Source organism: Stenella coeruleoalba (genome assembly GCF_951394435.1).
Source record: "Stenella coeruleoalba genome assembly, chromosome: X".
Taxonomy (NCBI): Eukaryota; Metazoa; Chordata; class Mammalia; order Artiodactyla; family Delphinidae; genus Stenella; species Stenella coeruleoalba.
In genome coordinates this window covers 36,619,404-36,636,219 of record NC_137152.1, presented here as the reverse complement: position 1 = coordinate 36,636,219, position 16,816 = coordinate 36,619,404, and the positions used below count along the sequence as shown (strand labels likewise).

The window sequence follows — 16,816 nt, the reverse complement described above, 5'->3', positions numbered from 1 at the left end:
GATAAATTACATACAAAAGCTAGATATAAATATACAGAAGCAAAAACAGCAGTACTATTAACACAAGAGAAATAAGCTAATATAATGTCTAAACATGTATATCTTAATAAACTTACTAAGTTTTCATTGCTAATTCTTTTTTCATGAATTCAAAAGCTATTCAGAAATGAAATGTAGAATACTCTAATTACAATCAAGGTTTAGAATGATAAAAACAACAACGTAGCACTACTTATTTTTAAAAAATCTTTTCAAACATTCAGAAGCAAAGAACTGTCCTGAAAGACAAATTAAACTTGGGTAAAAGCTCTTATCTAACTGAAGAGTATAAAATTTTAGGCTTTGGTTAATAGATACTAAATTTAGTGGAAAATTTTAAATTAACATCTCCCTTATATGTAATATTCCTGAGTTTTTGCTAAAATACCATAGGTAAAATAAAGAACTCAATTTACAGCGTTGTATAACATTGTATTATATTTTTGAAAAACAAAGTACTGTGATTTTTTAAACTGTGAATAATGGGATTTAATAATGTAATTATGATAAGAATATGTTTAATTTAGCTTACCTATGAGAAAAATTAATGTCCTCTGACTACTACTTGGCAAAGCTCATTTGTAAATTATGATAAAAATTATATTAAACCCATCACCGATTTTTATTTGTATCTTACGAATTCATTTTGATTTAAAGGATAGGTTATGTAGAATAGAATGCTCTTGTAGAAGACTGAAATGATACAATGCTAATACAAGGTGAGGCACAGGGTAGGTGGTCAATATTACTTATTAATTTAAAGTGAAAAGTCTTTTAATGTATTATTTCTGAATATCGACACACAATTCAATGCAATAGTTGTAAATGAATCTGAAAATATCCACAAAAATATTTTCAGTTTAAACACGAAAATACATTGTTAGTAACAATCATAAGAGGAATTTTTATAAGTGATTATTTTCAGCTTTAGTTTTATCAAAACATAGTTAAAATTTAAGGTTCCTTTTAAAAATAGACCTATGAAAGCTAACTTCTGATTAGCTACTCTGTGTGGTGTAGATGGCAGGTTCAGTCCCTTCTCACAAGATCAGCCTATCAAGATCTTCTGATTACCTTACGTTACAACAAACCCCTTAAAACAGAGTTTCCCCTGGGCACTGAATCGATTTGCCTAAGGATTGGTCCAAGAATGTGGATTTTTAAACAAGTAGCTCTCCCCTGCCCCATGGTAAATTATTATGGTCAGGTTGATCTGGAAAATAATGTTTTAAAGCAACCAAAATAATTTTATCATACTTGAACATTGATTGATAGAAGTGGGATATCTAATTAAAATCAAATTTATCTAGCTTTTTAATAATCTGCATAGCTTATCACTATGCTTAAGTATTTCTTACCTAAATGTTGCAAGGCTTTGTTTTAATTCTAATAGCTCATAAGAGCTGATAAAACAGTGATCACCTTTTTGAACTGCTGGTGATTGGGCTTCTATAGTTTCAGTGTTGCATACACCTTTTCTTACCAGGAAGCAGAAGAGTCATCTAGCAGTTGTATTCAAAAACTAAACAATGTGGAATTTATTCAAATAATCATACTACTCACAAAGTAGTCTTTAAACAGCTATACCAACATCAGTTAGTAGAGTTACTTGCAAAACTGGTTATCAAATACCTATTAATTTAAAAATCTTAATTTACGAAGTATTATGTCAACTCTGTATACAAAATTTCATTTGCCATATTATGCAATTAGGAAGCAAATATTTAACTGGATGTATATACATGAAAAAAATGCACATAGGTTCATTCTAACCGATCTGCTAGTAACGAATCCTTCTAAATTAAAAAAGAAAATAAGCAATGGAATATATTCTCAAATATTATGGAGTACTGAGGAAAGTGTAAATTAGAGATTTGAAAGAACATTTAATTAGGACTAAAATCATGAACTGTTAGCCACTTCTATTTTCTAATAACAGTATCATATGCAGAGAAACAAAACTTACAAGCTCACTGAACTGGGTTAAATGTTTTTTAAGCTGATTAAAACTACATAATTTAAAATGAACTCTTTTTGAAACTCAAGTAAATGATGCAGTATTCAAAAATTTATTTTAAAAATGACTTTAACAATTATAGCATCAGTAAAAAAAAAAACCATTGCTAATACACAAAATGAAAAGGGCTTAAAATCAAGTCCTTGTTCCACATCGCACTTCATATTCCCATTTGTATATCAGCAAAGTTGTAGAAGCTGTCTACATCTCCAGATGCCGCATCCTTGCTTTCTGATACAAACATCTATGTTAAACATAAAAGAGACAAAAAATACATGCTAGTAATACCCAAATTCCAAAGCCCACATTCTTCACAGAACAGTCACAGGCTTGCTATTTAAAAGAAATTCAAGTACATCATTTATAATATTTGTGGATTTTCTGTAGAATTCATGCAATATAGTTTCAAAAGCTATGATGTAATTGAGCTTTTTTAAAAGCACTTAAGATATAATTAAGATCTTTGCTTTCATAATACTTAAGTTGTATTTTATTACACTTGGAATTTCAGTTTTTAAAGTATGTAACAGCCAATATTATGAAAGCTACGAATAAAGAGGTTTATTTAAAGAACTCTTAATTTCTTCTATTTTCTAAATAAGAATCTCAATAGGCTGAGAAGGAAAACTTGAGATTATCTTTTTCAAAGCTGCTAAAGATATATTACTAATTTTAAATTAACTATTTTCCAAACATCAACAAAGCAGTACTCAATAGAACCCTTCAAAAACAGCTTTTATAAATGTCAGCCAGAAATTAGAGGAGACCTGGGTTCTATTTAGCTTTATCATAAACTAGTTGTATGATGCTAACAATTTAATAAACCTCTCTGGGCTCAGTTTCCACATATGTAAAATCAGAAAGTTGGATTAGATAATCTTTAACTCATTCAGATCTAAAAACTCCAAATCATATAACCATTTTCTCTCTGTTTCCTTTTCTATTCAATCTGATTTGCCCTCTCCCTTAGTACTGTTGTGATGATAAAATGAGACAAAAGACAAAGTATTCTGAATTATGCAAATTCAAGGGACCATAAGCCAAATCAGACTATAAAATCAAAAATTTCCTCTCAGATATTTATCAAAAAAACCCAGTTATATATACTCATTTAGTCCTCTTATAATGTTTGGTTTTTAAGCTATATTAAGTTAAGTTTGAAATTTTCAGATACAGCAACCTCATCAACCATATCTAGAAAATACCTACATGTAGTGATTTCTAGATATAGCTCAAGTTCAAGTTTTGATCAAGTATTACTGAAGCAAATGAAAATGAACACTGGGCAATAGGATTGTCCATCTAAAGTATACAATCTTAGAGATATAACATTTTCAACATATCACTACTTTTAAAAAAGGAAGAACTTGAAGAGACATTTGGTGAGACATTTTACTTTGGAAACATGTATTATTGAAGGTTTTTAATAAGTAGATACTTACTTTGTAAATTTTTAAGCTATTAAAATTTTAGTTTGGCAAGGAAAAACCAAAGCTTACTTCCCAATTATTTACCATAAATTCTAAAAATCATGATGTGCTGAAAATACTATTTAATTGTAAGGAAAAAGAAAGGAAAGGAAAGGTTTGAATGAAATACAGTCAATAAAATCTTGTACCTTGGTCCCACTGAATATCTCATTGACAATAAGTTGACATCCTTCTACAGCGCCATCTCCATTGAACTCCAAGGCAATAACAGGACCTATAAGCAAACCCAAGAAGTGTTGTCTTAACATGAATATAAATCTATTCTCAAATTAATCTTTTTATTCTTCCCTGAAGAATCTTTAGCATCTTCTTTGGGGGTAAGAGAAAAGAAAGAAGGGAATAGACAGATGGGACGTGTCACTTCAGCTACTTCCTACTCTAATCATAAAACAAATTAACATAGAGTCTCATCACATGACAAGTAGCTTCAGTGCCATTACAGGACTAGTGTCACATTTTTAAGTGTTGTAAATAGTCTGGCTTTTCTGGTATTCATACTTCTACGAAAACCATAGAAAGTACAAAAAAATAGTTGATAAAATGACAAATAAGATCAGAAGCTATTCAAATCATTTTGCTAGGCAGCCAGTCTTGCTTCCAACTCTCCTACTTACCAGCCAAGTTCTGGGCCACCTATAATGAAGCTAAGCCAAGTAGGAATTGAGGCCAGGCACCAAAAGTAATGACCATCTGAAAGTATTTTTCTTGAATGTGCCATAATACTACATGCTAGAACCAACAACCAAGTTTTATTTTTTAATTCTCTGAACAGAATATTTGTGCCTCCTTTCCCATACTTAATTTGATTACTTTTAAACCACCTGTACTTTAAATTCTGGTACAAAGATTCGTGATTCAGTTTGCCTTGGATTTAAATGTAGCATTGGAACTACCGGTGTCAAACTGTTGGCAAACATGGCTGTAAGTGAGCCAAACAAAACAAGCCTTTCAATTCAATTAAAATTTTTTCCACTATCATTATATTCCTAATAGATTTGTTTTTTATCTCCTTCAGTAATGGAGAAGTCCTGACCTCCAGGAAATTACAAATTTCTTTAAAAAGACATAAATCTAGAATCCTGCAGCCTGTGGAACAAAAGCCACATTCACAGAAAGATAGACAAGATGAAAATGCAGAGGGCTATGTACTAGATGAAGGAACAAGATAAAACCCCAGAAAAACAACTAAATGAAGTGGAGATAGGCAACCTTCCAGAAAAAGAATTCAGAATAATGATAATGAAGATGATACAGGACCTCGGAAAAAGAATGGAGGCAAAGATTGAGAAGATGCAAGAAATGTTTAACAAAGACCTAGAAGAATTAAAGAACAAACAAACCGAGATGAACAATACAATAACTGAAAATAAAACTACACTAGAAGGAATCAGTAGCAGAATAACTGAGGCAGAAGAACGGATAAGTGACCTGGAAGACAGAATGGTGGAATTCACTGCTGCAGAACATAATAAAGAGAAAAGAATGAAAAGAAATGAAAACAGCCTAAGAGACCTCTGGGACAACATTAAAAGCAACAACATTCACATTATAGGGGTCCCAGAAGGAGAAGAGAGAGAGAAAGGACCTGAGAAAATCTTTGAAGAGATTATAGTCGAAAACTTCCCTAGCATGGGAAAGGAAAAAGCCACCCAAGTCCAGGAAGCGCAGAGAGTCCCAGGCAGGATAAACCCAAGGAGAAACACGCCGAGACACATAGTAATCAAATTGGCAAAAATTAAAGAAAAAGAAAAACTATTGAAAGCAGCAAGGGAAAAATGACAAATAACATATAAGGGAACTCCCATAAGGTTAACAGCTGATTTCTCAGCAGAAACTCTACAAGCCAGAAGGAAGTGGCATGATATACTTACAGTGATGAAAGGGAAGAACCTACAACCAAGATTACTCTACCTAGCAAGGATCTCATTCAGATTTGATGGAGAAATCAAAAGCTTTACAAACAAGCAAAAGCTAAGAGAATTCAGCAATACCAAACCAGCTCTACAACGAATGCTAAAGGAACTTCTGTAAGTGGGAAACACAAGAGAAGAAAAGGACCTACAAAAACAAACCCAAAACAATTAAGAAAATGGTCATAGGAACATACATATCGATAATTACCTTAAACATGAATGGATTAAATGCTCCAACCAAAGACACAGGCTTGCTGAATGGATACAAAAACAAGACCCATATATATGCTGTCTACAAGAGATATACTTCAGACCTAGGGACACATACAGACTGAAAGTGAGGGGATGGAAAAAGATATTCCATGCAAATGGATATCAAAAGAAAGCTGGAGTAGCAATACTCATATCAGATAAAATAGACTTTAAAATAAAGAATGTTACAAGAGACAAGGAAGGACACTACATAATGATCAAGGGATTAATCCAAGAAGAAGATATAACAATTATAAATATATATGCACCCAACATGGGAGCACCTCAATACCTAAGGCAACTGCTAACAGCTGTAAAAGAGGAAATCAACAGGAACACAATAATAGTGGGGGACTCTAACACCTCACTTACACCAATGGACAGATCATCCAAACAGAAAATTAATAAGGAACCACAAGCTTTAAATGACACAATAGATCAGACAGATTTAATTGATATTTATAGGACATTCCATCCAAAAACAGCAGATCACACTTTATTCTCAGGTGCACACGGAACATTCTCCAGGATAGAACACATCTTGCATCACAAATCAAGCCTCAGTAAATTTAAGAAAAGTGAAATCGTATCAAGCATCTTTTCTGACCACAATGCTATGAGATTAGAAATGAATTACAGGGAAAAAAAGTAAAAAACACAAACACATGGAGGCTAAACAATACGTTACTAAATAACCAAGAGATCACTGAAGAAACAAAAGAGGAAATCAAAAAATACCCAGAGACAAATGACAATGAAAACACGACGATACAAAACTTATGGGATGCAGCAAAAGCAGTTCTAAGAGGGAAGCTTATAGCAATACAAGCCTACCTCAAGAAACAAGAAAAATCTCAAATAAACAATACAACCTTACACCTAAAGGAACTAGAGAAAGAAGAACAAACAAAACCCAAAATTAGTAGAAGGAAAGAAATCATAAAGATCAGAGCAGAAATAAATGAAATAGAAACAAAGAAAATAATAGCAAAGATCAATAAAACTAAAAGCTGGTTCTTTGAGAAGATAAACAAAATTGATAAACCATTAGCCAGACTCATGTGAAAGAGAGGGAGAGGACTCAAATCAATAAAGTTACAAATGAAAATTAGGAAGTTACAATGGACACCGCAGAAATACAAAGCATCCTAAGAGAATACTACAAGCAACTCTATGCCAATAAAATGGAGAACCTGGAAGAAATGGACACATTCTTAGAAAGGTATAACCTTCCAAGCCTGAACCAGGAAGAAATAGAAAATATGAACAGACCAATCACAAGTAATGAAATTGAAACTGGGATTAAAAATATTCCAACCAACAAAATTCCAGGACCAGATGGCTTCGCAGGTGAATTCTATCAAACGTTTAGGGAAGAGCTAACACCCATCCTTCTCAAACTCTTCCAAAAAACTGAGGAGGAAGGAACACTCCTAAACTCATTCTATGAGGCCACCATCACCCTGATACTAAAACCAGACAAAGATACTACAAAAGAAGAAAATTACAGACCAATATCACTGATGAATATACATGCAAAAATTCTCAACAAAATACTAGCAAACAGAATCCAACAACACATTAAAAGGATCATACACCATGATCAAGTGGGATTTATCCCAGGGATGCAAGGATTCTTCAATATACACAATATACGCAAATCAATGAATGTGATACACCATATTAACAAATTGAAGAATAAAAACCATATGATCATCTCAATAGATGCAGAAAAAGCTTTTGACAAAATTCAACACCCATTTATGATAAAAACTCTCCAGAAACTGGGCACAGAGGGAACCTACCTCAACATAATAAAGGCCATATATGACAAACCCACAGCAAACATCACTGTCAATGGTGAAAAAAATGAAAGCATTTCCTCTAAGATCAGGAACAAGACAAGGATGTCCACTCTTAGCACTATTATTCAACACAGTTTTGGAAGTCCTAGCCACAGCAATCAGAGAAGAAAAAGAAATAAAAGGAATACAAATTGGAAAAGAAGAAGTAAAACTGTCACTGTTTGCAGATGACATGATACTATACATAGAGAATCCTAAAGATGCCACCAGAAAACTACTAGAGCTAATCAATGAATTTGGTAAAGTAGCAGGATACAAAATTAATGCACAGAAATCTCTGGCATTCCTATATACTAATGATGAAAAATCTGAAAGAGAAATTAAGGAAACACTCCCATTTACCATTGCAACAAAAAGAATAAAATACCCAGGAATAAACCTACCTAGGGAGACAAAAGACCTGTATGCAGAAAACTATAAGACACTGATGAAAGAAATTAAAGATGATACCAACAGATGGAGAGATATACCATGTTCTTGGATTGGAAGAATCAATATTGTGAAAATGACTATACTACCCAAAGCAATCTACAGATTCAAGGCAATCCGTATCAAATTACCAATGGCATTTTTTTCGGAACTAGAACAAAAAGTCTTAAAATTTGTATGGAGACACAGAAGAACCCGAATAGCCAAAGCAGTCTTGAGGGAAAAAAACGGAGCTGGAGGAATCACACTCCCTGACTTCAGACTATATTACAAAGCTACAGTAATCAACACAATATGGTACTGGCACAAAAACAGAAACATAGATCAATGGAACAAGATAGAAGGCCCAGAGATAAACCCACACACCTATGGTCAACTAATCTATGACAAAGGAGGCAAGGAAGTACGATGGAGAAAAGACAGTCTCTTCAGTAAGTGGTGCTGGGAAAACTGGACAGCTACATGTAAAAGAATGAAATTAGAACACTCTCTAACACCATATGCAAAAATAAACTCAAAATGGATTAGGGACCTAAATGTAAGACTGGACACTATAAAACTCTTAGAGGAAAACATAGGAAGAACACTCTTTGACATAAATCACAGCAAGATCTTTTTTGATCCACCTCCTAGAGTAATGGAAATAAAAACACAAATAAACAAATGGGACCTAATGAAACTTCAAAGCTTTTGCACAGCAAAGGAAACCATAAACAAGACGAAAAGACAACCCTCAGAATGGGAGAAAATATTTGCAAACGAATCAACGGACAAAGGATTAATCTCCAAAATATATAAACAGCTCATGCAGCTCAATATCAAAAAAACAAACAACCCAATCCAAAAATGGGCAGAAGACCTAAATAGACATTTCTCCAAAGAAGACATACAGATGGCCGAGAAGCACATGAAAAGCTGCTCAACATCACTAATTATTAGAGAAATGCAAAGCAAAACTACAATGAGGTATCACCTCACACCAGGTAGAATGGGCATCATCAGAAATTCTACAAACAACAAATGCTGGAGAGGGTGTGGAGAAAAGGGAACCCTCTTGCATTGTTGGTGGGAATGTAAGTTGATACACCCACTATGGAGAACAGTATGGAGGTTCCTTAAAAAACTAAAAATAGAATTACCATATGATCCAGCAATCCCACTACTGGGCATATACCCAGAGAAAACCATAATTCAAAAAGACACATGCACCCCAATGTTCATTGCAGCACTATTTACAGTAGGCAGGTCATGGAAGCAACCTAAATGCCTATCGAGAGACGAATGGATAAAGATGTGGTACATATATACAATGGAATATTACTCAGTCATAAAAAGGAATGAAATTGAGTCATTTATTGAGATGTGGATGGATCTAGAGACTGTCATACAGAGTGAAGTAAGTCAGAAAGAGAAAAACAAATATCGTATATTAACGCATATATATGGAACCTAGAAAAATGGTACAGATGAACCAGTTTGCAGGGCAGAAATTGAGACACAGATGTGGAGAAGAAACATATGGACACCAAGGGGGGAAAGTGGCAGGGTGGTGGTGGTGGTGGTGTGATGAATTGGGCGATTGGGATTGACATGTATACACTGATCTGTATAAAACTGATGACTAATAAGAACCTGCTGTATAAAAAAATAAATAAAATAAAATTCAAAAGAAGACATAAATCTATTAAACAATATGGAACAAGAGAGAAAAATGAAGTATTAAGGAATGAAATACTAAGGTGAATGTAGTCATGTGCCACAGAACAAGGCACAAGAAGGAGAGAAAAGGCTTGTGATTTAATACAGACAACAAATATAGAAAAGGCAGGATATATACAGTCGACTGTACAATTAGATACAGAGAACGAGTTAAAGTATGAGTTTTGCAGTATCACAGTATATAGATCAAGATGGGTACTGAGTAAAGAAAAGAAGGTAACTGGGGAATATTTTCTCAGAAAAATGGATGATTCTATGTCTGGGGCAAGAAATGGGTAAGATCAACCTCGAATATCATGTTGAGCCAAAAAGCAATGAGGCTATCAAAGGCCAATAGGGTTTTATCAAAAGGATACAGGAGCCAGCTTGAAGAGGCTCCTAATGACCAAAGATGAGACATGGTGAGATCAGAAGGAATAATGCCTGCAAGTTATCGAAACATACTGAATATATAAAGTCATGAGCTCATAATGATATTCAGAAGAGACACAAACAAAATTCACTGGACACCACTATAGGTTGCTAGGGCACTGACTTTTTACTCTGAAAATCGATGCTTAATTATTTCTCCTTTATTTACTCTGCTTTTCTGATATGAAGCATATTTCAAGTTAGCCAAACAGCTCAGTGTACGAGAAGTTCTGTTAACATCTATTAATAAATGCAGAGGTAATGACACACTTTGAAAATGATCATTTTGAAACTCCTAATAAAATAACTGGATCAGGCAACAATCATCAATGGCTTTAGCATCCCATAGGGAAGACTGGCAGGAAACTCTACAATAAAAAGACTGTCACCACCTGAGCCTAACAATATTGGCATCACTAGAAGTACAACAATCAAATATTATGTGCCTTCTCATTATAGGAAATAGTACCACCTGTGAAATATTTCCCCCAAAAGACTAAACCTGAGTGTAAACAAGGCTTTGATTTAACTTCTAATCTACAAGATCTATAGAGGAACAAATTAAACAAACCCATGCATACTACAGGACAACTGACCACATTTCTTTTACAAGACGAAGGCACGAAACAAACAGGGGAGGGGGAACACCTGTTTCTGGTTAAGAGCGATATAAGATACAAAACAACCGCATACAGTGAGTGAGTGGGCCAGTTTTAGATCTGGATCAAATTAACTGTAAAAATACATAAAGAATGTTTTTAGACAATTAGGGAAATTTGAACATGAACTAGTTAGTTGATGATATTAAGACATTGTTAATCATGTTAGACGTGATAATACACCCCACTTAAGAAAACATTTATGTAGCTGTCAAATTGTTATGGTATATAAAATATACCTTAATAAAACTGTTATTAGAAAGCATTCATTTTTAATTTTACTTTGTTTAAGACACATACTGAAATATTTAGGGATGAAATGACAAGACATATCAAAATTTGATTAAAATATTTTAGCAAAAAGGAGAATATATAGATTATTTTTTAAAGTATGGCAAAAGGTTGATAAAACTGGGGGATGGGTACACATGGGGTCATTGGAAGCTACTTCTGAGTAGAAACAGTACATTTGGAAATTTGCAAAAAAGAGTTTAGAAAGCATTTCAAACCAAATAAATATGAACTAAAAAGAAAAATCTGATAATGTAGGGTTTCCAGTTTTGTAGAGAGTAGAAAGTTTGAATTAAGGTAGAATGGAATATGCTTTTATTCAGGATCACTAAAAGAAATAAGTAGATATATCTTTTAAAGTCAGATATTTATTACTGAAAGTTCCTGTATTCTACAAAGACAATATAATCTAGAATTCAGAAATACAATTTTGGTAGAATTACCCAAGTATGTAACTTGGTTGCTATCCTTTGAATAGGATATGAAGAGCTTCCAATAAGTGACTTAATTTGCCAACAAAGAAACATCAACAAAAAAGGTGGACAAGTGCATCAGTTTTGATTAACATGTGTGGACCCTAAATTTTAAAAAAACTACACCACCAACAATGCGCTTTTTAAGCAGTTCTATTTGTCTCTCTATCTAATGATGAGGACTACAGTTACTTCAAAGTGCTTATTTCAAGTGACTATTTCAAACTGAATTATGAGGTCAACAAGATCACTGGTCATGTTTTTACTGTTTTAATGTGACTGTCTTATCAAATAGCTTGCAGTAGCCTTAAATCTAAATATTTGAACTGTCATGAAAAAATTGTGAGACTTCGAAGTAAACAAAAAAGATTTCTGGATATCCTATCTAATGAACTCTTCTGTGTTATTTAACATGACCTTGGAACAAGTCACTGTCACGTCTCAATTAGGTTACAGCAACAGCCTCCCAGCTGGTCTCTCTGTTTCTCCCTTAGAGTAACCAGAATGATAAAAGCTACATTTTAAAGGGACCATGGCATTCATATGCTCTAAAACCTCCAGTAATATGTCTATATTTTTCTTATTTTTAATTTTTCTAAAAATAACTGACAGTTTAAAGTAATAGTGTGAACAATGCATTAGGTGTTTATAGCATATGTAATAGTAAAATATATAATAGTGACACAAGGATGGGAAGGAAGATTTGAGAATATGATGTTATTAGGTCCTTATATACTACAGGTGATGTGGTATAATATTATTATAAGGTGGACTCAAATTATTTAAATATGTATACTGTAAAACCAAAGGTGACCATTAAATAAGATTTAGGAAAAGAGGTATAAATACTAAGTCACTAGGGGAGGTAAAATGGAATCATTAAAAAATACCCAATTAAACAGAAAAAGAGGTAACAAAAAACAAAGAACAAATGGAACAGAAAGCAGCTAGCAAGATGGTAGATATTGATCCAACGATATCAATCCCTTTCAATATGAATGGTGCAAACACACCAGTTAAACACAGACTTCCCTGGTGGTGCAGTGGTTAAGAATCTGCCTACCAATGCAGGGGGTACAGGTTCAAGCCCTGGTCCGGGAAGATCCCACGTGCCGCGGAGCAACTAAGCCCGTGCACCACAACTACTGAGCCTGCGCTCCAGAGCCCACAAGCCACAACTACTGAGCCTGCGAGCCACAACTACTGAAGCCCGCGTGCCTAGAGCCCATGCTCAGCAACAAGAGAAGCCACTGCAATGAGAAGCCCGTGTACCGCAACGAAGAGTAACGCTTGCTCACTGCAACTAGAGAAAGCTCGGGGGCAGCAACGAAGACCCAAGGCAGCCAAAAAAAAAAAAAAAAAAAAGACAGAGACTGTCAAATTGGATTGAAAAGCAAGAACCAACTATATGCTGTCTACAAAAAATTCACTTTAGACACACAGACTTTGATAAGTTCAAAGAAAAGGGATAAAGTTTTATGATGAAACACTAACAACCAAACAAAAGGTGGAGTAGCTGTATTTCAGACAAAGCAGATTTTAGAACAAGGAAGATTATCAGAGACAAAGAGGGACATTACATAATAATAAAGGATTCTTCAAGAAGACATAATCCTAGATGTGTATGCACCTAACGACAGAGTTTCAAAATTCACAAGGCAAAATCTGATAGAGTCTGAAAAAAGAAATAGACGAATCTACAATTACAGTTGAAGACTTTGACACTCCTCTAATTCATAGAGCAAGTAGGCAGAAAATCAGTAAGGATATAGATGACCTAAATAACGCTATCAACCAAACCGACTTAGTGGACATTTATAGAACATCTCAGCAAAGAAAAGCAGATTATATATTCTTCTCACCTGCACATAGATTATTCACCAAGATAGACTATATTCTGTTCCAGAAAACAAGCCTTAACTTATTAAATAAAATACAAATCATACAATGTGTGTTTTCAGACCATAACAGCATTAATCTAGAAATCAGTAATAGAAACACATCTGGACAATCTCCCAAATGTTTGGAAATTAAACATTATACTTCTAAATTATCCATGGATCAAGTGAAAAGTCTCAAGGGAAACTACTACATCAGGGGTCAGCACACTTTTTCTGTAAAGGGCCAGATGGGAAATATTTTAGGCTTAGTGAGCCATACAATGTCTGTCACAACTAATCATCTCTGCTGTTACAGTGCAATAGCAGCAAAACATAATAAATAAAAGAATGAGTGTGGCTATGCTCTGATAAAACTTCATTTAAAAAACGTACAGTAGGCCATACTTTGCCAAACCCTGAATTAAATGAAAATACATCATATCAAAATTGGCAGAATGCAGCTAAAGCAGCATTTAAAGGAAAATTTCTAACACAAAATACATATACAGTCAATCCTCATTATTTGTGGATTCCTTATTTGCTAATTGCTTACTTGGTAAAATTTATTTTACCAAATAGGTAAAATATTTTACTGAAAATCAATACTTGTCTTTTCATGGTCATTCATGGACACACACAAAGTGGCAAAAAATATGAGCTGCCTGACATGCATGTTTCCAGGTAAATTTGAACAAAGTGATGCTCTGCTTTCTTGTTTCAGCATTCATTCTGTAAACAAGTGGCCTTTTCACAGTCCATCTAGTGCCACATTTTTATACTTTTTGTTGGTAATATCAGTGTTTAAAATGGCCTTCAAATGTAGTGCTCAAGTACAGTCTAATGTTCCCAAGCTTAGGAAACCTGTGATGTGCCTTACAAAGAAAATGTCTGTTAGATAAGCTTCATTCAGGCACAAGTTACAGTGCTGCTGGCTGTGCGTTCAGTGTTAATGAATCAAAAACATATCTAAATGAGGTGTCTTTAAACAAAAGCACACATACAACAAGGTTATACTGATTGGTTGAAAGAAATGTTGTGACCAGAGACTTGCAGGAACCTAGCCCTGCATTTCTCCTAGGAGTAGCAATTCAGTACTCACTGATTCAGTGTTCACAGCAACTTTATAGAACAGACCTACTGTGAATAACGAGTATCACTCTATTAGAAAAGAAGAAATCAGTAACCCAAACTTAAACCTTAAGAAACTAGAGAAAGAAGAGCAAATTAAACCCAAAGCAAATGAAAGGAAGGAAATAAATATTAGAGCAGAAACCAATGAAACTGAAAAGAGAAAAACAATAGAGAAAATCAATAAAACAAAAAGCTGCTTCTTTGAAATTATCAATAAAGTGATAAACCTCTATTGAGGCTAATCGGAGAGGGAGAGGCCTCAAATCACCAACAGGAGTATAAGAAGGACATCACTACTGATCCTACATACATTAATAATAAGGAAATACTATAAACTCTACACCTATAAATTTGATAACTCAGATGAAATGAAACAATTCCCTGAAAGACAAAAACTATCAAAATTCACCCAAGAAGACAAATATATCTTAAAGAGCTCTCTATGTAATAAATAAATAAAATGTATGGCTAAAAATCTTTCCCCCAAGTCTTCAGGCCCAGATGGGTTTCACTGGCAAATTCTACCAGACGTTTAAGGAAGAAATGATACTAATTCTCTATAATCTCTCCAAGATCACAGAAGAAGAAGGATACTTCTCAACTCATTTTATGAGGCCAGCATTACACTAATATCAAAGCCAGAGAAAGATACTACAAGAAAAGAAAACCACAAACCAATATGCTTCATGGACAAAGATGCAAAAATCTACAATAAAATATTAGCAAATTGAATCCAGCAATATATTAAAGGGATAAAACATCGTGATCAACGGGGTGCATCTCAGGAATACAAGGTTGGTTCAACATTCAAAATTAACAAAAGTCACTTACCAGATTAAATGACTCAATAATAAAAAAAACACGACCATCTCAATAAATACAGAAAAAGCATTCAACAAAATTCAACATCATGTGTGATAAAAAATCAACAGGGACTTCCCTGGTGGTCCAGTAGTTAAGAATCCACCTTTCAATGCAAGTGATGCGGGTTCAACCCCTGGTCGGGGAACTAAGATCCCACATGCTGCAGGGCAACTGAGCCTGAGCGCCACAACTACTGAGCCTGCGTGCCAAAACTAGAGAGCCTGCATGCCGCAACTACTGAGCCTGCATGCTCTGAAGCCCACACACCACAACTAGAGAGAAGCCCATGTGCTGCAATGAAGAGCCCATGCATCGCAATGAAAAGATCCCACTTGCTGCAGCTAAGAACTGACACAGCCAAGAAAACCCCCCAAAACAAAAAAAGCCCTCAACAAATCATGAATAGAATGAAACTCCCTCAGTCTAATAAAAGGTATGTATGAAAAATCTACAACTACCATCATTCTTAATGGTGAGACTGAACACTTTCACCCTGAGATCAGAAACAGGGCAAGGATGTCCTCTTCTCACTATTCTACATAGCATAATAGTGGAAGTCCTAGCCAACATAATAATGCAAGAAAAAGAAATAAAATGCATGTCAAAGAGACAGAGGAACTAACCTAAAAGAGCTCCCAAAGGCTAAACTGGAACAATTTGATAGTATTGGACTATAACCCAAAGAATAAAATACATATCTATGAGTCCCTACTGATAGACATAAATGACTGAATAAATAAATGGGAGAGAAGGGACAAAGCTTTCTTACAGAATTCCAAATAATGTATGTAGATACTCCCCTCTCTAGGAGGTGGAGCTTAATTCCCTCTCCTTGAGTGTAGACTGGTCTTAGTGACTCAACTTCCAAAGACCATAGAAAGAATTTCCAAAGAGTATAGAAAGGGGAAAAAAGGAAATTTACAGTGTTCAAGAAACCTGGCAGATACCACCTGAACCAAGTCACTAAGGTCAACATCACCAGCATTAAGTCATGTTGCTATCATGTGCCCTATGATGTGATGTGATGTGACGTGATGAGAAGGGCACTTCACCTCTTCTCCAAAACCCATAACCCCAGTCTAACCAGACAAAACACCAGACAAACGCAAACTGAGGGACATTCTACAAAATAACTTACTAATACTGCTCGAATATTTCAAGGTTATGAAAAACAAGGAAAGACTAAGGAACTGTCACAGATTAGAAGAGATTAAGGAGATATGATGACTAAATGCAATGTGGGATCTTGGATTGAATTCTGGAACAGAAAAAGGACATAAGTGAAAAAAACCCGGTGAAATTTGAATAAAGTTTATAGTTTGAGTAAATAGTATTCTACCCATGTAAATTCCTTAGTTTCAACAAATGTATCATGCTTATGTT

General features: G+C 34.4%; 1 protein-coding gene across 1 annotated transcript in view; it reads right to left on the bottom strand.

Annotated features, from left to right (window-relative positions):
* Positions 1–343: 343 nt before the first annotated feature.
* The window catches only part of RP2 (RP2 activator of ARL3 GTPase), a 43,397-nt gene continuing 26,924 nt past the window's right edge, over positions 344–16,816 (bottom strand). Inside the window, exons 4-5 of the mRNA XM_079910267.1 lie at positions 3,675–3,760; positions 344–2,300 (exon numbers count right to left, since the gene is read on the bottom strand). Of these exons, the coding sequence (XP_079766393.1) occupies positions 2,217–2,300; positions 3,675–3,760 (170 nt within the window). The 3' untranslated portion in view covers positions 344–2,216. The remainder of the gene's footprint in view (positions 2,301–3,674; positions 3,761–16,816) is intronic.